This window comes from Paramisgurnus dabryanus, chromosome 8, assembly GCF_030506205.2.
Source record: "Paramisgurnus dabryanus chromosome 8, PD_genome_1.1, whole genome shotgun sequence".
Lineage (NCBI taxonomy): Eukaryota > Metazoa > Chordata > Actinopteri > Cypriniformes > Cobitidae > Paramisgurnus > Paramisgurnus dabryanus.
The window spans coordinates 11,413,425-11,435,142 of NC_133344.1; the positions used below are offsets into that span (position 1 = coordinate 11,413,425).

Genomic DNA, 21,718 nt, shown 5'->3' on the forward strand with positions numbered 1-21,718 from the left:
TCTGAAGAACCTTTCAATTTCACAAAAGGTTCTTTGTAGTGAAAAAAAGATCTCTAGATTATAAAAAAATAGGAAAAAATGATTCTTTAGTAAAAGGTCCTTTGTGGAACCAATAATACTTCCTATGGCATCGCTGTTAAGAACATTTTACCATTTTAAACTTTTAATATGTCTTTATTCACAAAGATGTCCCCAAATGACTTTAAAAGCTTCATAGTTTTCTGACAAAAACTCTCATTGCAGGTCCTGTAAGATTTTTGGTTACCTTGCATGCACTTCACGTTTGAGTTCTCCTCACAGCGGCTCAATAATGTTGAGGCCCAGCTTTGCCTTAGGACAATTGAGGGACTCATGCGCATCTATTATCACAAAAGGCTGCAAGCAGTCACTGAAGCTCGATGAGGCAGCACACAAGATTCAGAAGCAAAGGTAAGAAAACATTAAACTCATTAAATCTTTAATCAACACTTTTTTTTCTTGGTTTCTCTGATAAGGTTCTTGAATCTTGAATCATAACATTTGGATCTGTAATAAAATGCAGCATGAAGTTAAAACAACTTGGTTTGCAAGTCAATTCAAACTACTATTTTAAGTTTTGACCTGTCATAAGTTGACATAACTTATAAACACAAGTTGAAATTGTTTCACTTAAGTTAAAGTGATACAAAAATATATGTTGATTTGACAAAAATGCTGATTTTTTTTACAGTTATACAGTCTTGTTCAAAATAATAGCAGTACAATGTGACTAACCAGAATAACCAAGGTTTTTAGTATATTTTTATTGCTACGTGGCAAACAAGTTACCAGTAGGTTCAGTAGATTCTCAGAAAACAAACAAGACCCAGCATTCATGATATGCACGCTCTAAGGCTGTGCAATTGGGCAATTAGTTAAAAAGGGTGTGTTCAAAAAATAGCAGTGCCTACCTTTGACTGTACAAACTCAAAACTATTTTGTACAAACATTTTTTTTTCTGGGATTTAGCAATCCTGTGAATCACTAAACTAATATTTAGTTGTATGACCACAGTTTTTTAAAACTGCTTGACATCTGTGTGGCATGGAGTCAACCAACTTGTGGCACCTCTCAGCTGTTATTCCACTCCATGATTCTTTAACAACATTCCACAATTCATTCACATTTCTTGGTTTTGCTTCAGAAACAGCATTTTTGATATCACCCCACAAGTTCTCAATTGGATTAAGGTCTGGAGATTGGGCTGGCCACTCCATAACATTAATTTTGTTGGTTTGGAACCAAGACTCTGCCCGTTTACTAGTGTGTTTTGGGTCATTGTCTTGTTGAAACAACCATTTCAAGGGCATGTCCTCTTCAGCATAGGGCAACATGACCTCTTCAAGTATTTTAACATATGCAAACTGATCCATGATCCCTGGTATGCGATAAATAGGCCCAACACCATAGTAGGAGAAACATGCCCATATCATGCTCCATGCTTCACTGTCTTCACTGTGTACTGTGGCTTGAATTCAGAGTTTGGGGGTCGTCTCACAAACTGCCTGTGGCCCTTGGACCCAAAAAGAACAATTTTACTCTCATCAGTCCACAAAATGTTCCTCCATTTCTCTTTAGGCCAGTTGATGTGTTCTTTGGCAAATTGTAACCTCTTCTGCACATGCCTTTTTTTTAACAGAGGGACTTTGCGGGGGATTCTTGAAAATAGATTAGCTTCACACAGACGTCTTCTAACTGTCACAGTACTTACAGGTAACTCCAGACTGTCTTTGATCATCCTGGAGGTGATCATTGGCTGAGCCTTTGCCATTCTGGTTATTCTTCTATCCATTTTGATGGTTGTCTTCCGTTTTCTTCCACGTCTCTCTGGTTTTGCTCTCCATTTTAAGGCATTGGAGATCATTTTAGCTGAACAGCTTATCATTTTTTGCACCTCTTTATAGGTTTTCCCCTCTCCAATCAACTTTTTAATCAAAGTACGCTGTTCTTCTGAACAATGTCTTGAACGACCCATTTTCCTCAGCTTTCAAATGCATGTTCAACAAGTGTTGGCTTCATCCTTAAATAAGGGCCACCTGATTCACACCTGTTTCTTCACAAAATTGATGACCTCAGTGATTGAATGCCACACTGCTATTTTTTTGAACACACCCCTTTCAACTAATTCAACTAATTGCCCAATTGCACAGCCTTAAGAGCGTGCATATCATGAATGCTGGGTCTCATTTGTTTTCTGAAAATCTACTGAACCTACTGGTAACTTGTTTGCCACGTATCAATAAAAAAATATACTAAAAACCTTGATTATTCTGGTTAGTCACATTGTACTGCTATTATTTTGAACAAGACTGTACATTATGCCCTGGGTCAATACTCGATACTCTGTAAAAAGGTCCTAATATGTCAAATTTTTGTACAGATGTGTATGTTTAAGGTACCAGTATGTACCTTAAGAACAAAAGTGTACTTTTTAAAAAGGTACCGCCTCAGTGACAACTTTTGTACCTTTATTTCTGAGAGTTTGCAATTCTAAGAAATGTATGGAAATGATGCTTGACAGATGTGACAACTAGTTCAACCACTTTGCATTGAATGATTGAGACACAGTGACGAGTGACCTGAATGGGGGGCCTTCTCTTAGGCTTAAAATTTTTTTAACCAAAGGTTAAATATATGGACAACTTCCTGCCAACAATGTGCATGTTTCTGTGATACTTGTTTCAAAAATATTTAGAATAAACAACTGTGCCAAGGATAAGTAGAGGGTGGACAGTTTCACTAATAATGTGATTATTTATTTCGATTTAAGGTAGTAAATCTTTTTAATTATTTTGGTGTAAAAAATACATATTTACACTAAACTAAAAAAAAGAAGTGTTGCTGCTATGTTGTTAATTTCACAGGAGAAACGCTGCAAAAATAGTGGGAAAAAAACACAAAAATACAGCAACTAAAATTGTTAAAGGAAATCTGTTACTTTTGCCTTATCTAAACTTAAGAAAACGTATTACATTATGGGGTGGTTTATCTTAAACCAGGACTAGGCCTTAGTTTAATAAGGAAATATAGTTTTAACAAACATGCCTTACTTCATACATTACTTGTGTGCATTTTGAGGCAAAACAAAGGGCAATGAGGTATTTTAAGATGTCAGTGCAAGTAGTTTTCAGTTTGGACAGCTCTTACATTTATTTTAGTCTAGAACTAGTCTAATTCCTATCCAGGAAACTGCCCCTATATGAGTTATGTTAGCAAGACACAAGTTAACTACTTGTCTTTTCTTAGCATGTGTATCCGCGCAGCTTAGCATACTCAACCATGGATCTGCGCGGATGGCTGCGTTCAACATAATATGCAGCACAAATGATTTCTTATACAAATGAATACTCTATCAGACTCTCAGGGCTGCACTGATTTCTGTCATTTACAAGACATTTACAAATTCAGGATAGAGGTAGAAAAGTAATGGACATCTGATAAATCCAAATCTTTTCTCACTCCTCCTGACCTATGATGACTACTGCCACCCACAGTCCGCTCGATTCAGCGCTGGGTTATTTGCGCTTGAACAATTATATCATTATTTAGATTTGTTTTATTAAATTTTCTTTCCGTTGCTTGGGGCCCCAAGTGCGCGTGGCCCCTGGGCCTGTGCCCATAATGCCCAATGGATAATCCGGCCCTGCATGTAGTCGAAAACACCTCTGTAGAGCAAGCGCTGTTCAACAACAGCTAATTACTGAAACCTACTGACAAAATCTAACAATATATCTGAATTTATTAACAAAAACAATGAGGAAAATTAAAAGCCAAACATTCTAGAAAAAAAACTCTAAATGTTTGAAAGTTAATTAATTAAAACTTAATAACTTTGACCGCTGGCAAATACTAGTTTAAAGTTATGTGCCCTTATACTAAAAAATAAAAAAGTGCTGCTTTATGGTATATTTATAGTGTGTTGACATTTAAAATTTCATGCAAAGTAAGCTGTGAAAATTCATTTTATAAGGCCTCAATAAATCTTACTCGTTCTTTATTTAGTGTTCGGGGCGTCATGCACCAATTATTTATAAGGAGGCACGTTGTGCACAGCTCACCGAAATTTGTGCATAAACAGATATCAAAAGAAATATTATAGAGCGTTCAAACTTCCTGGGCACTTTCAATTACATTTCTAATAATCTTCTGAGCCCCCCTGCCTTCATGTGAAAAAAACAAAATAACAGTGTTGACTTTTATGTCAAATACGTATATCGATGACATGCGGAAGTTACATCTGAAATGGCATTTATGTTTATTTACGTTTTGTTTAACGGCTTTGTTTAATGCTGCTCAATTGTGCTATTAATGCATTTCAACAACAACTGTGTTATGTTATAAAATAAATAAAATTTTAAATGCATAAAGTAAACAATGAAAATGACATAAATAACAATCACGTGATTGATATTAATGTTTAACGCTGCAATGCTGTAATCTATACTTTTCGTTTATTTTCAATTTTCTATTATTTCAAACTTAAAAAAAATGTGTGTTTGTGCAATTGTAGTGGGCTGGGTCTGTTTAAAGTCCAGGGCCGATTTTTGGTCCCAGTCCAGCCATGAGACGCAATATAAAGTAGTCTGGCTATTAATAACCCACTTCTAGCCAGAATAAACTTGTGTTTGGTTACATGTTGTTTTTGCCAAAATAACAAATAATGTATGATATTTTATCATGTAAGCAAAGTCAACAGTGACTACATGGTGTTTAGTTTTATTTATTATTTAGTTTATTTTGGGCTATGATTAGATGTCTATTCAATTTTAAAAATTTAAAAGCCCAAAATTTGCCTTGTATTTTAGATGTCTGGGCTGTGTTCGGCGTTTTGATTTCCTTTTAAAATGCATGCTTGCTATGAGTTAACAGAACAACTCATACCATTAACCATGTTCATTTATCAGTATCAGCTGCATGTTTTGGCTTTATTTAACTTTAAAGAATGCAGATTTTTGTTGTTGTGTCAAGCTTGGGATTTTCTTCAGATTTAAACTGTTTATGGTAACGTTTGGCATGTGGTTTTGGCAAAATCTCTGCTTTACTGAGGCCTTTAAATTTTCTGAAAGTGTTGCTGGGTTTGTGTTTTTTATATATATGAGCAGGATACTGCTAAATTGTTCTCTCTTTTTTTACACATTTCTTATTAAGTATAAATAATTTTATATATTTTATTTAATTATTATTATTATTATTACTAAATAATAATAAAATAATGTTCACAAAGCTCTTAAGACCAGGTCATGGACAGATTACACTGTTAAATTGTGAATACATATTGGAGGAGAATAGAAGAAAATGACAACAAATATTATATCAACCCATATCTACAACTCATTATAAAAATTTTATTTGTTTGCTTCCCTGTTAAGTGGTTGTAAATGAACCATGTTTGCTATCTAGACAGCAACATCAAATCTTACTTGTTGTCAACTGTTATCTATATTCCACTTTACAGTAAATACTTTTATAATCCTTATCAATGCAATGAACTGAGGTTGTGTGATGCAACCATACTGCATTCAAATGACATGTCTTTGATGATGATGTTTGGCCATAAAAAATACGATCACTGCCCAGACTGGGAACGTGAGACACTTTTATTTGTTGACATTTTTAATGTATTGGTGTGTTTTACAACATTGGCTCTTGTTACGCAACCCAGGCAATGATGCCGGTTAGTAGACACGCCCCTTACTGCTGATTGGCTACAAGTGTGTTTTGCTACCCGGCCAGACTTTTTCCAAAGCATTTCTCCAAAATCATGCACCCCGCCTTTAAAAGTCATTATGATGTGACGTCATATAAATACACTTAAAAAATTAGGGGTTATTTGGGTCAAAAAGTGAATGAACCAAAGTTTTAAATTGTGTTGAATTAACCCTGAACATTTTTTTTGACCCCAAAATGGCTTAAAACAACCCAGCTTAGGTTGGCCTTCAAGGCGTCCTCATCCACGTGCAGGTTAACAGCTAGCTTACATTTCATCCCTACACGTTGGGTTCATCCCTTTTTGACTCAATGCTGGTTTGATGTTTGTGCATGTTAATTTATTTATTTATTCATTTAAACAGGAAAGACATCAAATTCTGTTAACTATTTCCAGTGTGAAAAGCATGTGACGACTTCCCCCAAAGTCATTGAGACAACTTGCCCCAAACTGACATGTGTGCCAATGTTAGCTAAATCTCAGGATTACCTCAACCTCAGCTAAAGTATCAAAAGACACGTTATTATCTCCTCTATTTTTTGCAAAATAATAATTTTTAACATTCATACCTCACAAAGTTGTATTGCATAAAATTGAAAGTTCTTCTCTTTTCTTTTTTTTGAAGCCGAAAAATAAGAACATTTTGCTAACATCAGATTAGAGAGATCTTGAGAAGTATAGGTCTCTGCAGAAAAAAGGGGTGTTTCCCGATTTTGGGGCATTTTCAAACTGGGATTAGGTGTTTTTAACTATCCAATCAAAAAAGTATGGGAGCCCTGAAAAGCCCTACATTGTTATTTTTTAACACCTATTAGTGTTGTAGTCAAGACCGCCTAAACTGAGACCAAGTCATGACCAAGACAGGCCAAGGCTGAGACAAGACCAAGACTTTGAAGGGTCGAGACCAAGTCAAGACCAAGACAGGCCGAGACCAAGTCAAGACCAAGACAGGCCGAGACCAAGACAGGCCGAGACCAGACCAAGACAGGCCGAGACCAAGTCAAGATCAAGATAGGATGAGACCAAGTCAAGACCAAGACAGGCCGAGACCAAGTCATGACCAAGATCAAGACAGGCCAAGACCGAGACAAGACCAAGACAGGCAGAGACCAAGTCAAGACCAAGACAGGCCAAGACCAAGGCATGACCAAGACAGGCTGAGACCAGACCAAGACAGGCCGAGACCAAGTCAAAATCAAGATAGGCTGAGACCAAGTCAAAACCAAGACAGGCCGAGACCAAGACAAAAACCTAGACCAAGACAAGCCGAGACCAAGTCAAGACCAAGACAGGCCGAGACCATGTCATGACCAAGACAGGCCAAGACCGAGACAAGACCAAGACAGGCGGAGACCAAGTCAAGACCAAGGCAGGCCAAGACCAAGGCATGACCAAGGCAGGTCAAGACCAAGGCATGACCAAGACAGGCCGAGACCAAGTCAAGACCAAGACAGGCTGAGACCAAATCAAGACCAAGACAGGCCGAGACCAAGTCATGACCAAGACCAAGTCATGACCAAGACCAAGACAGCCCAAGACCGATACAAGACCAAGACAGGCGGAGACCAAGTCAAGACCAAGGCAGGCCAAGACCGAGACAAGACCAAGTCAGGCCGAGACCAATTCAAGACCAAGAGAGACAGAGACCAAGTCAAGACCAAGACTGGTCGAGACCAAGTCATGACCAAGACAGGCCGAGACAAGACCAAGACTTTGAAGGGGTCGAGACCAAGTCAAGACCAAGACAGCCCGAGACCAAGTCAAGAACCAGACAGGTCGAGACCAAGTCAAGACCGAGACAAGACCAAGACTTTGAAAGGTTAAGACCAAGTCAAGACCAAGACAGGCCGAGACCAAGTCAAGACCAAGACCAAGACAGACAGAGACCAAGTCAAGACCAAGACAGACAGAGACCAAGTCAAGACCAAGACAGGTCGAGACAAGACCAAGACTTTGAAGGGTCGAGACCAAGTCAAGACCAAGACAGCCCGAGAGCAAGTCAAGAACCAGACAGGTCGAGACCAAATCAAGACCAAGATGGCCGAGACCAAGTCAAGACCGAGACAAGACCAAGACTTTGAAGGGTCGAGACCAAGTCAAGACCAAGACAGGCAGAGACCAAGTCAAGACCAAGACAGGCCGAGACCAAGTCGAGACCAAGACAGACAGAGACCAAGTCAAGACCAAGACAGGTTGAGACCAAGTCATGACCAAGACCGAGACAAGGCCAAGACCAAGACTTTGAAGGGTCGAGACAAAGTCAAGACCAAGACAGGCCAAAAATCAGTAAATTATATTAATTACAATAATAATTATTTAATAATTAATGATAAAAATAATTTCATGATGCCATCAGTTGTGGTCTTGACCGGTCTTGAAATAATAGTCCTCTTCATCTGAGACTGTCTATTTATTCTGCCGAGACCCCAGTCTCGATCTTGATCACATGTGAACACAAAGTTGACTATACAGTAGAAGTCGTCATCACATAAAGTGGCTATTTGATTTTTAGAGTTATGAACAGTGTGACAACTAACACGTGTGACAACTTACCCCGCTCTCCCCTCTATCAAAAGAGATCTCACTAATATTACATTTCAGACTAGCCAAGATGCCATAGTTTGCAGTTAAGGTAGTATTAACATAAACATTTCTGATCATGTTGTTTAGTGATTTCATCTATATTCATTTTATATAGCAACAAACTGTCTCATATGTTTCTGTTTATATTGCTCCAAAAGAAATTTAATACAAATACATTCATGTCACAACACAGGATAATGTTGCAGCTGAAAGGGTGATCCTTTCCTAGAAATTTGGGATATTGCATAAGAATGTACGGAAGTTTATGCAGAAACACAAAACCGATACTTAAAACATCTTTAACTGAGAGAAAACGATTTGTTCAGACTAGTTAAGTAGTCAAACCTGCTTTGAGAAGATGGGTCAGATAAAGGAAATTACTTTCCTTTCATAACACACACATATGCTCTCTCTCTCTCTCTCTCTCTCTCTCTCTCTCTCTCTCTCTCTCTCTCTCTCTCTCTCTCTCTCTCTCTCTCTCTCTCTCTCTCTCTCTCTCTCTCTCTCTCTCTCTCTCTCTCTCTCTCTCTCTCTCTCTCTCTCTCTCTCTCTCTCTCTCACACACACACTCCTAATTGGCCACATGCTGAGTAATGTGACCAATGAGTTGCAAGGCTCCCTTTCTTCACTGTTTGTATTACGGCTCTCATGAGTTCTTCTGTGCATCTAAATTTTTTGGCTCATACAGAAAGATCTAGACTGGTTTTACACACTGCCTGAGGACCTACAGTTCAGGCTTCACACTGCTTTCGAAAATTGAGCAATTCACAATAAGTTAGGTAAGTCAAACTCTATGATCTCTCGAAAATTGAGCAATTCACAATAAGGTAAGTCAAACTGTATGATCTGGGTGAGTTTTATGATTATTGCAAAGACATTAATAATATATTTGCAGCAGAATATATTTGTTTTGTTTTTACTGGCTGGCTAACCAAAAAAGCTTACTTAAAAACAACTCATTATCTGTTTCTTGAAAACAGTCATTTATTTAAATTGCATGGCGCATACTATGTTGGTGTATACATGTGTATTTGTTTATTATCCGTTGTTTATTGAAAGTATGCATATTTTGAGTTCTTCTGCCATTTTAAAAACATTTCTTCACACTTAAACACGTTTCTTCTATCCTCAATGCTTGTCTATCAGTAACAAACACACAAACACACACACACTCACTAATATAATCATTTACCCATCACCAGATTCATTTGCACTCTGACACATTGAACTATGCGCACTGGAGGGTCATCTCTGGTTAAACTCATAACTGATCAAACCAAAACACCACACGTTTTTCCATTCTCATTTACCCAAACATGCAGATGAGTCAATCATGCACTACATGTGCTACACTTCAGCAGATACACTGCTTACAGTCAATGACAGCAAATACTCTCTCTCTCTCGCACACCGCACACACACACACACACACACACACACACGCGCGCGCATACATAGCATACAAAGGTCCAAGTTAATCTTACATCCAGGAATCAGCTGGTCATTGTTTTGCTATTGTTTCTCATGTGTCACATTAAGCATTCACAAGGTAAAGTGTTTAAGAGGTAGCTTAATAATTGCTGAGATTGGCTGGGTGTCAATCAAAGATATACCTGATCAAAGAAAATGATTATCAAAGAAAAGCAGGAATTCATACAAAGGCAAACTGTAAGTGACAATGAGATGATGTCCTTATAGCTCTTGGACAATTAATCAGTTTTATTTGTTTAACCTAGACCTCACAGCTAATGGATTCATCAAGCGAGAAGGCTTCATGCCTTGAGTAATTTACTAAAATAGCATGATATTGTGGAAGATCACACACTGTTGCTTTTGATCTGCTAGAATCACAAAGTTGATTTAGTATCAAATTATGTATATAAAGAAAGAAGGAAAATGTTATATTAAAACTTGCTGTGGGTTCAATCCCAGAAAACACACATACCGATAAAATGTATAGCCTATACCCCTGTACTGTATCCTCCAATAAACCCGATTTGATCTTACGTTTCAGTCTGAACAATTAACTGAAAGTAATTGAAAGCAAACCACAACTTTTGACATTTCTCTTTATTCTTTAGAAGATTCAACACAAAAACAAATAAAAAAATATATATATAAAGTGCAATTTTTTTTTCTAAATGCCATGAAATGAAACATTTAACATGATATGTAATAGAGCAATTTTTCTCACTGTATCCTTTATCGTTTTACACTGCAAAAAAAAATAACTTTCTTACTTAGTATATTTGTCTTGTTTTCAGTAAAAATATCTAAAAATTCTTAAATTAAGATGTATTTTCTTGATGAGCAAAATGACCTAGGAAAACAAGTCTACTTTTTAAGTGAATTTGTGCTTAAAACAAGCAAATAAATTTGCCAATGGAATAAGATTTTTTTTTCTTAAATTAAGTGATTATGAAAAAGTAAACTTATTTCAAGAAAAAAATTCTTTTCTTTCTTGTTTTAAGCTCTAATTTACTTAAAGTTTATATTTTTTGTCTAAAAACTAGACTTATTTTCCTAAGTCATTTTGCTCATCAAGAAAATGCATCTTAATTTACGATTTTTTGATATTTTTGTTGAAAACAAGACAAAATGCTAAGTAAGAAAGTCATTTTTGCAGTGTACTATTTTCAAAGTAGACGTAATCCAATTAAAGTGCGTACTGTGCAGTGTTTGGAAATTGTAAACTAGTATTACATTCTAAACAAAACCCCAGCGACCAGTCCATCACTGCAGAATGAAATCTATTTTGTATATAAATTAGATTTTCCGATTGTAATTACTGTGTAGTTACTAATAGTGGCCTTTCAATGAAGGCATAAATCATGTTTTGTATGAATAAAGCACATATATATTTTTTTATCTGGAAGTGCATACAGCATCAGTTTTCTACAGTTAAGAGTATAAGCTAAAGGTTTATTTGTTGCAGAGACGGCATAAAGAGAGATGTGTTTCTGACACCCCGGAGGCCGGTCCAGGTCACATGAAGAACATGCACTGTGATGTACAAGATACAGTTTAACCCTATCTATCTTGCATCATTAGTCATGTGATAGATTCTCCTAGGAAACTTTACATGTGGCAAACAATGTTTACATACAGTATATGTTAACAATATGTGACCAATATGTCATAAGTTGCACGGGTATATTTGTAGCAATAGCCAACAATATATTGTATGAGTCAAAATTGAAGAGTTTTATGATAAAAATCTTTGGGATATTATATAAAGATCATGTTCCATTAAGATATTTAGTAGATTCCATAACATAAATATATAAAAAATGTATTTATCACTAGTAATGTGTGTTGCTAAGTAAAAAATATTAGTAACTTAAATATATTCAAAGTAATTTAATACACATATTGTGCACTAATGGCCAAAATTAATGTCTGGGGGGATTTGTACAATATTTGCTTTTAATTGCCCTTTAGGTTAAACCATCAAAATATGAGGTGTATGGTCCAAAATTTACAAATAATGACATTTTTGAGGTATTTATTGGACAAAAAAAAATTGTCAAAAAGGCAAAACACAGGGAATCTGTACCAACATGATCTCACAGATTAATTAATACATTTTTTGTGCCTTGAGCACGAATGTGTCTTTTTCACAAATTCCTATAAATAGTTTTGTCATGTCCGTATCAAGACTTTCTTTTTCATGTCATTTTATGTATTGCATTTTACTCTTTTTTTCCCTATTTTTAAATTATTGTCGCTTGGGGTTAGAGTTGAGGGTTTGGGTTAGGATGCCTAAAAATGTAACAGAAAGTGATTTTAACCCCAAGCAACAATGGTAAGAAAATAGGAAAAAACAATACATAAAAATTAGTGACACGAAAAAGAAATTTGTGCTCAAGGCACGGAAAAAGCTGAATTGTGTGACATGGACACAAATAAATAAATCAAATTTTGCGTGACTATAACACAACTTTCCGTGAGATCAGTCTGATCTGTACTGTAAAAAATGCATCATGAAAAACTTGGTTTTGCAAGTCAATTCAACGTACTATTATAATTCTTACTTGTGAAGAGTTGGCAAAACAAGCTGAAATTGTTTAACTTAGTTTGTTAAGTTTAAATAACAAAAAATATATGTATACTGTAAAAAAATTCTGTATTACTGGGTATTACTGGCAACTAGCTGCCAGTAACTTACTGTAGATTTTACATTTATTTTATGTACTGGCAACAGTTTGTTCAAAGTTAAATGAACATGAAACATTTTCAGTCTTTATCTTCTACAGTAAGTTACTGGCAACCAGCTGCATAATAACAGCAAATTTTTACAGTGATATATTTACAGTCTGGGTTTTATTTCAATATACAACAAAATTCTAAAAAAAAAGCTCACATAGACTACAATTTTGTGGTAATATTTTGTAGTCATTGTCCTGGGCTATATCTTTATGAATTTTGCACAATTTATGTGTAAATGTTTTTGCCATCCCTTCTTATTTTTTTTTTCGAAGCTGAGCTAAAAACAAACCAACATGCATGCATAATGCATCTTTAATAAAATATTTGAATAAAGAGCAAATATGTTGATTGTTCAAAGTTGAATAAATCACTTCTGGCAACTAGTGTAAATATTTAATGAAAACCAATCGCTTTTTAGACATTTTATCTAAAACGTCAAAAAGGCATAGTTTATATTTTACCTGTATAATTAATGTAAAAAGTAAAAGGATCAACTTAAAAAAGTACTTTTTTTAATCGTATATTTTAGGTCACTCATTAATATTTTACCTTAAATTTTCACCTAAAGTGAGATGTGTTACCAATTGAAGTAAGTTTTTTAAGTAGTGCAGCTTTCTTTTCTTACAATGTATAGATACAAATATCGTGACAATATGAAGTAAACTAGCATGTTGTAAACAAAAGTGTACTTTATGAGCAGGGGTTAAGATCAGGTCAGGTCTGTACTAACTTGTTACTTCACCACCTTTTGCTTCCCTCAAAAAAGATATGAGCCAAATGTCACCCATCTGTTAGAAAACATCCTGAAGTGAAATATTCTCATCTTAACTCCGAGAATACCTGCAGGGCAAGTTAACATTTATCTATGTAAAGAAAAATGTTGAGAAACTTCTTATAATTACAGTTTAACTTCGAATTGTCATTCAGACACCTTTATGCTTAAACTCGTTCATTATTTTCACAGTCTGACACAAAAAAATGTACATGTTTCCCAGCCTCCAGTAATATCATGCACATTTAAAATACATTTACATTTTGGTGATTTACTTTATAGTGGCGGACAAACTACACAATGTAGTCTGGTAGAAAGAATAATAGAGAGAAATAGACAGGGAAATATTCAACGGATTAAGCTGACATTCCTGCTGTCCCTTCCACACAAACACCCCACTGAGAAACATCACCAATTAAATCACCTTGAAAGCACATGAGCACAGAGTTACACAAACTACACAACAATTTCATCTTTCTCACTTTCTAAAGAACAATGCAGGTGACTAACATCTTTAATACCCCATGCTTGATATGTTTTTACCTTGACTCATTTTGCAAGACGGTTTTATCGGAAACGTCTTTCGAGGTATGCTTTTCTTTATCAGTATGTGTTTCCTGGGTTCAAACTGGTGACCTTTTGTGCTTCTATTGCAATGCTTTACCACTAAGCTATACGGATATGTTTGCAATGCCTCTGGGCAGTTATTTTAGTCATGCAAGACTACTTGAATGAATGGAGAAAGTCATGTCTACTTCCATATGTCTTCCCCCAACTAATTATGTATTCATTCAGTAAAAACTGTTCTTGCAAACCCTTTCATGAAACACTTATGTGACTGCTTATCCTTTCAGATGCCAAGTGCCTCCCAATTCACCATGACAAACACCACCAGAGAACAAAAAACTGCTTCATGTCTCCTGGTGACCAAACTTCCCTACCAGCGATTGGTCAGCAAGGATGGCCGGAGCTTGATGCGTGGCCAAGCACAGGGGCACAGAGAGACGTGGATGCGCGCCCTGCGGGACATGTGGGGGACTTGGCTAGGGCTGCGATGGAGATGGGTGGTGTTGGCATTTTGCAGCTCTTTCCTGCTTCACTGGTTGCTGTTTGCAGTGCTGTGGTACCTGCTCGCCCTTGTCAACGGAGACCTGGACGTACTCGACCATGACAACCCACCGCCCGGGCACGTGCTGTGCGTAAAACACGTGAACGGATTCACAGCTGCCTTTTCTTTCGCCCTGGAGACGCAGTTGACCATCGGATATGGCACGATGTACCCCAACGCTGACTGCCCCGTGGGCATTGCATTACTCGCTCTGCAGATGCTGCTGGGTCTCATGTTGGAAACCTTCATTACTGGTACACAGTTTGATTTTTACAAGAAGATATGCATGAGATCTAAATTAGAAAGAATTAGTATATAAATTAAAGTGAAATAATTCGATATGAATAATATAATTCCAAATATTGAATAAAAATGCTACCCCTGTGACTTCCTTTCTTTTAAAGGACACACAAAGTGTAGATGTTAGGCACAATGTATTAGAGGTCTTCACGGGTCCAAAGGAAACTCTGACCTGAATCACTTTTTACCCGAACCTGACGTGCACGAATCTTTTTTTTTAAAGAAAGACCTGACCCAAGAATAACCCGACAAAATAAGACCCAAATCCGACCCGACCCTGGCGCTTTTATTTAACCCAACTGGACCCGAATGTAAACGGCACCGACATGTTTGCAACCCGGCACCCACCAATCAGAAAGATCCCACAGTGGCCTCCCAACCCATTTAGCCCACTGCTCCATTTATTTTCATTTGATTTTTAAAGATGACACCAAGGTTACCACTACAGTGTGTATTCAAAATTGATTGACAGGCCTGTCTCAACAAAAATTAACCCACCGCCAGCCACACAATGTCGCAAGCGCTCTTGACAAACAGAGGAGGTGTTGGAAAAGGATTCGATGCACATGCAAGATGACTCAGGCTACCCTTTCGGCAAAAACACATTCATTTTAAATTACCAGAAGTTGCAAATATTATAATCGACACACGTGAAACTTTTAGACCAGAATCTGCTCGGGCCTTGGGTCGGACCTTGGGTTTTCGGGTCTAAGTGGACCCGTGAAGACCTCTAGTATACATCTGAGGTACCAATATGTACTTTTAGGTACTAATGTGCACTCTTTAGATACAAAAGTATACTTTTTTAAAGGGTACACTCTTAGAAATAAAGCTAGGGCCTAAAAAAGCTGTCACTGCAGTGCATATTAGTACCTCAAATGTACATATTGGTACTCATAGGCAGCGGCGGTCTTAACACAGAGGCATAGGTAGGCCACTGCTTGCCAACCTATGTTACCAGTGGTCATATAAGGGGGGCCCCCAACCAACCTAATAAATAAATAAAACCCTTATCATCATGAACACTTCAAAAGCATAAATTGTATCAATATTCTTAAGAAATACGTTGAAACTTTGAAATAGTAGTTAAAATGTCCAGTTCATGTTTATCTGTCACTACACACATACACCCCCTTTTTACACAATGAAATGGACTAGTCCGTAACGGTCAGCACTGCGTGGCGTGAAAGATAAATGACAGGAGAATCGGGAAAGTTCACGAACAGAGACGAATCAAGACAAAAATAAATCCAAAAATGGGGCTTTGGTGAGTCAAGCACATAGTTCTGCTAGTAATAGCCTTAGCCCTACACTGATAAAAATGATTTTGTGGTGAAGTAAATAACGTTACTACAGAAAAAACTAATTGAACCCTTATGTTATGTTGGGGATTTTTTCGTCCACTATGGGTAGTGTTAAGTCTTAATTTGGCCACAACTTTCTCTGTGTTTCAGCAAATGGAATGATTTTTGGTGACAAATCTTATTTTGACACATAATTTGGGAAAATGCTTATTAATTACTTATATTTAATATAAAAAGTGATTGTGGACTGGATTTTTACCTTTTATCACAGTCTTGGAAATGTGAAAGATTAGTAACAACATTGGCTTTGATGCATTGCTAGTTTTTGTGCAGCATCAGATTTGATTTTTTTTCTCCCTCATTTACTGTTCATGGCTGTTTTTGTCCCATTGACTTATTCTCTATTAGTTTGTGTAGTGCTAGACTTTGTGTGCTCTCTGCTTTCATCTTCATTTTTGAAGCAAAAAAAAATCTTAGATAGAGGGGCCCCATATATACCTTTGCCTTGGGCCCCCAATTTGCTAAATCTTAAAAAATGCTGGATTATTTTCAACCCAGCGGCGGATCAAAAAGGAACGAACTTAGCCATTGTGTTAAATTAACCCAGAAAATGTTATGTAACAACCCAGCATTGGGCCAAAAAAGGACAAATCCAACCCGTTGAATTGAGGTTTAGGCTATGCTGGAAAATAGCCCAGCATTTTTTTAAGAGTGCACATATCTGTACCTAAATGGTGGGACATTTTTATGGGTATAACTTTTGTTACCCAGTGATAACTTTTGTAACTTTTTTCCTAAGAGGATAATAAGTTAAGGATACGATAGTTAATTAGGCAAAAACATTTTGGGGTTTACATTTGCGATACTTGTGATAGATAAATGCTTATAGACCAACATGCACATATGCATTAAACACTTTATCAGCAGTTTCAACAAAATGGCAACATGTTTTCATGCATGTAGGTGTAAATGTTTGCATAGTCAGTCAAACTGAACCTTTCTAAAATGACATGCAGTGCATCTAAATTAAATTTAAATGTGAAAGATTGTAAATTAGACAACTAATCTCAAAGTGATTTCGCTAATATAAGTCATAGGTTTATAGGTCACCTACTAGTCATGGGTCTTCAGTTTACGTGCTTAAAGCATGGGGGTAAAAACCAAGATATAGAACAAAAAACTCTTGTACACATATATAATCTATGCATTTATTATATGATTTATTATACAAGGCTAGATATGACACCAAGAGCACAACAGGGTTTTTTTACATAGTAAGCAATTCACTAACCTTTGCACCTCTGTTTTAAACAGATGCACACATTTAAACAACAAATCATCACGAGTACTGTGCCTCAGAATCATGAGCTAATAAATGGGGAGTCTTTACAATTACAGCTTTGTAGTTTGCAGATCTTTGGTCCTGGGCTATTCACTGAGTATTCAAATACATCTGAGCTCAGTCTTTTAAACTCAAGGTCTTTCATAGATTTAACACAGAATATTTGCTTCATTGACATTTGTTATTTATACAATATTTTTCTCATACTAAAAAGATTTAAACTGGCACATCCTGCAATAAGTAAAATGTCTCTATTAAAAATAAAAAAACGGAACCCAAAAGCAAAGACGGGCTGCTGGATAGCTTTCATTACAGACATCTTTGAAATCCTGAACTTCTACGATGCAAAAAATTACCCTATCTAACCTAAAGTCGTGTTATAGTCACAAAATACTTTATTAATTTATTTGTGTCATTGACACGATTTCCGCTATTTTTCGCACCACTGGAGCACAAATGTCTTTTTCGTGTCACTCAACACAAATTTCTATAAATAGTGTTTCGTGTTTGTGGCACAACTTTCTTTATCGTGTCATTTTATATATTTTTTTCCTCATTGTTTTTTCCTATTTTTAAATCTTGTCGTAGGGGTTGAGGTTAGATTTGGGTGAGGATGCATTTTTATGCATTGGTTTTTTTCTTCAGATTTTAAAAATATTCTCGCCTGGAGTTGGGGTTAGGATGTCACAGAAAGTGATTCTAACACCAACCCCAAGCAACATTGGGAAAAAAGATGTGAAAAAACAACGAGAAAACGAGAAGTCATGCCACAGACATGAAAAACTATTTAAAGAAATTTGTGTTGAGTGACACGAGAATACATTTGTGCTCCAGTGGCACAAAAGACAGTGGATAATCGTGTCAATAACACAAATACATTAATCAAATATTTTGTACTATAACACGAATTTCCATGACATTGGGTTGGAAAAAAAATATTTCTAATTATTTTGCCCTGTTCTCTAGTATGAATACCTAAAAATAGATAGATTTACTTGAGAAGCAAAATTACCTTGGATATTAAGTCTTTGTGTCTAAAAACAAATGATTGAAATCAAATGAGTTTATTCTTAAAACAAGAAAACAAAATTATAAAAGTGAAATAAACTTATGTTTCACTGTATAAAGATCTGAAACTTAATTAAATTAAATTGAATTTAATTAAGTCATTTTTTTTTTTTTTTAAAGGTGCATTGTGTAACTTTTAGAAGGATCTCTATTATCTATAACTATATCATCAGTGGTACATAATGAACTGTATTGTGTTTATTACCTTAGAATAACATGTTTTTATCTACATACCCCTTACATGAAAGTCGCCGTCATGTTTCTAAGTAGCCCTACTACTGTTCTTCTACAAAGCATGCTTCGTCCCTATCTTGTCTCAGATGACGACGTGTTTGTCCTTTGGCAGCTACCATATGCGTTTTGAAATTGAGGGGTGAGCTGTTGGTTGCAATTCGCAATTTCACCACTAGATGCTGCTAAAATTTACACACACCACCTTTAAAGTCGACAAATTTTCTCTATAAAATCATCCTTCTTTATCAAAATGAAATAATAATTTTTCCTCTGAAAAAAATATTTGTGTCTTTTAAGTAGCTTTAATATAACTCTACACCAGGGCTAGTCAACTGGCTGCCAGCGGCCAAGTGCGGCCCAACAATGATCTTTATCCGGCCCGCCGGTCATCTTTGACCGTTTCTCAATTTGAAGGCTGCAGCGTCATCAAGTTTAAGTTAACTCAGCATTACATTCACAAATCATAAGCATATTACAACAATTTACGATTAACTAAGAATAATAGTCAACCTTGTCACACAGCAGCTTTTAGGCATTATTCTGTTTTTGTTATAAGCCAGAAATGACAAGGAGGCGGCCTCTCGCAATACAAAGTCAATGGAGACGGATGGATTGCCCCCCCCCCGGTGGGCGTGGTTTTCAGATTATGATGCTTGCGCTCTGTCTCTATTCAATCACACCAGCTCAGAATAGGGCTGCATCTGAAAGTTAATACTCTCTTGTTTCGAAAAAAGTAAATAGTAAACAAGCTCAAAAAAGTATGTTCTGTACTTATTTGGTGTGTTGTTATTGTCATGTGACCTACCAGCGTCAGTTGTGCTGTGTCATCTCTATTTACAAATAATTTCCCATGGCCTTATGAGATAGAACAGTGTCCATCGAATGCGCACTTCAGAATCTAGCCGGAAGTAGCCTATTTATTTGAATACTGTAAATTTGGACATGTTTATTTTTTTATCACATACTGTTTCTCACCTACAAGCTGGGAGGAAAGTATGCGGTTTCGTTGATTCGCTCAAGGTTGATGTGACTGGTTTCATGTTTGTAGATAACTTTTATTGAGAAATTAAACAGCAATGGTGCTGACTGACGGATTTGTACTTGATTTGTTTCTAATAAAGGATATTAGAAACAGCACATAGTCATATAAACAACATTAAAAACTTAAAAAAAAGCAACAAACAAGCCCAATGCCAGCTAATAATTCACTCTTTCTCTCTCTCTCTCTTTCTTTCTATCAGGTGCATTTGTGGCAAAATTTTCTCGACCTCAGAAGCGCTGCGTCGGGATCCTGTTCAGTCCGCAGGCTGTAGTGTGTGAGGTCAAAGGTCAACGTTGCTTGATGTTTCGTGTGTGCAACCAGCTGCCAATGCCACTGGTGGACGTAAGCGTGAGTGCCATTCTGTACGAAGAACGTGACGATTGCACGCTCCACCAAACCGCCCTGGAGTTCACCACAGATAACCTGGGGTCACGTCCTTGCCCCCTTTTCCTATCACCTCTGACCTATTTTCACCCCCTGACCCCGTCCAGTCCCCTACACGACATTATTCGATCAGCCAGCCAATCGCGTTTTGAATTAGTGGTGTTCCTTTCCGCCTCTCAGGAAAGCACAGGCTCCGGATACCATAAGAGGACATCATACCTACCCGAGGAGATCCAGTACGGCCGTTGCTTTGTCAAGGCGACACCTATGCACGGAAAAGGCCGGAGCAAGAAGGAAAAACTGGATTATTTCGAGACCCAGCCGGAGCTGGAGAAAGAATATGTAGCGGTGCAGATTAACGGAGAAGGCAACGAGCAACGTGTTGAATAGGAATGTTTGTTTGTGTACGTGTGTATAGTTTTGTGAGTTTGTATGAATGGGTGTGCCATGACTACAGATCTTGTCCGTTCATAATAAGGGCATTTCATTTCACATCAACAACCTCTGATTTCTGACTATTTGTCAAAAAATGCAGCTTTAGTTAGATGTAGTTTGTTATGTTGCTTTAGTCAGATACACGACCAGACCAATGTCTTTGCTGCTATGGACACTAGGATTCACATTTGCGATTTCTACTGAAATGGAGACACACAGTGACATTGTTGAGATGTTTTTTTGCCAGTACTGATGGGAACAGATATTTGATTTGCACTCCCTGATGTTTGATCATGAGAACCTCAGACTTCACTTTAAAAGTGACCCCACAAACCATTCTGTTTGAACCTCATATTGTTTTTATGTGTTCACTACAGGGCTCCAGATACATTTCACTCCACCTTGTCAAGTTAATCACCTGGGTCAATTTTTGGCCCAATATATGCTCTGTACTGTAGGCTATTTCTTATAGATAAAACACAAATCCTATCAGGATTGTTCCCCTGAAAATTTAAATGAAATTTAAATTTTGTGAATACAAAAGGAGATATTTAGCATAACGTTTTCTATAGAATAGAAGTGAAATGTCACTTATTATTTTCCTACCAGTTGTTATTCACTACCATGTACAATTTTGGATAAACAGTGCCTTTAAAAACACTCCTAACAAGTGCCTGAGGACAAAACTATTTTTAACAATTTAGACTTTTGTTTGAACGGTCACGTACTGAACAGGGACAACGATTATGTAACTATTTGTAAATATATTAGGTTATGTACCGAGGAAGAAATCTTAATATTATCAGTGCAATATGCAATCTATGCAAGAAAAAATAAAATAGAGAGAATCAGCACAATTTTATGGGTAGCACAACACTGTATGATCTTTTGATGATTATGTAGCACATGTACTGTCAATCAGAAATAAAACCTGATTGCTTTCACTTTATAATATTATGTGTAAACATTAATGATTGAAACTTTTGAAGACTGAAAGTGAATTGTGTGGAAAGTTTTCTGCATATAAGCTACTAATCATTTCATCACATTGGATTGAAAAGAAATGCCTTTATTTTGGTATGTGAAGCACGAAAACTATTAAAATTTATGAAAATTTGTGTGGTGTGGTGTTTATTTATCCTACTGTAGATGTTTATACGTGATTCTGTTTAAGCAAAATATTAAGTGTATGTACAGTTGTAATGGAGAAAA

General features: G+C 36.6%; 1 protein-coding gene across 3 annotated transcripts; it reads left to right on the forward strand.

The window, feature by feature from the left end:
- Positions 1-319: 319 nt before the first annotated feature.
- kcnj13 (potassium inwardly rectifying channel subfamily J member 13) lies at positions 320-21,621 on the forward strand. 3 transcript variants are annotated; one of them, XM_065280508.1, is made up of 4 exons: positions 320-429; positions 8,997-9,087; positions 14,144-14,651; positions 19,887-21,621. In XM_065280508.1, exons 3-4 carry the CDS (start codon positions 14,144-14,146, stop codon positions 20,459-20,461), a joined length of 1,083 nt encoding a protein of 360 aa, XP_065136580.1. In that variant the 5' UTR covers positions 320-429; positions 8,997-9,087; the 3' UTR covers positions 20,462-21,621. The 3 variants fall into 3 exon arrangements, with proteins under 3 accessions (XP_065136580.1, XP_065136582.1, XP_065136581.1); XM_065280510.1 differs by lacking the exon at positions 8,997-9,087; XM_065280509.2 differs by lacking the exon at positions 320-429 and having other exon boundaries at positions 8,913-9,087.
- The last annotated feature ends 97 nt before the right edge of the window (positions 21,622-21,718 follow it).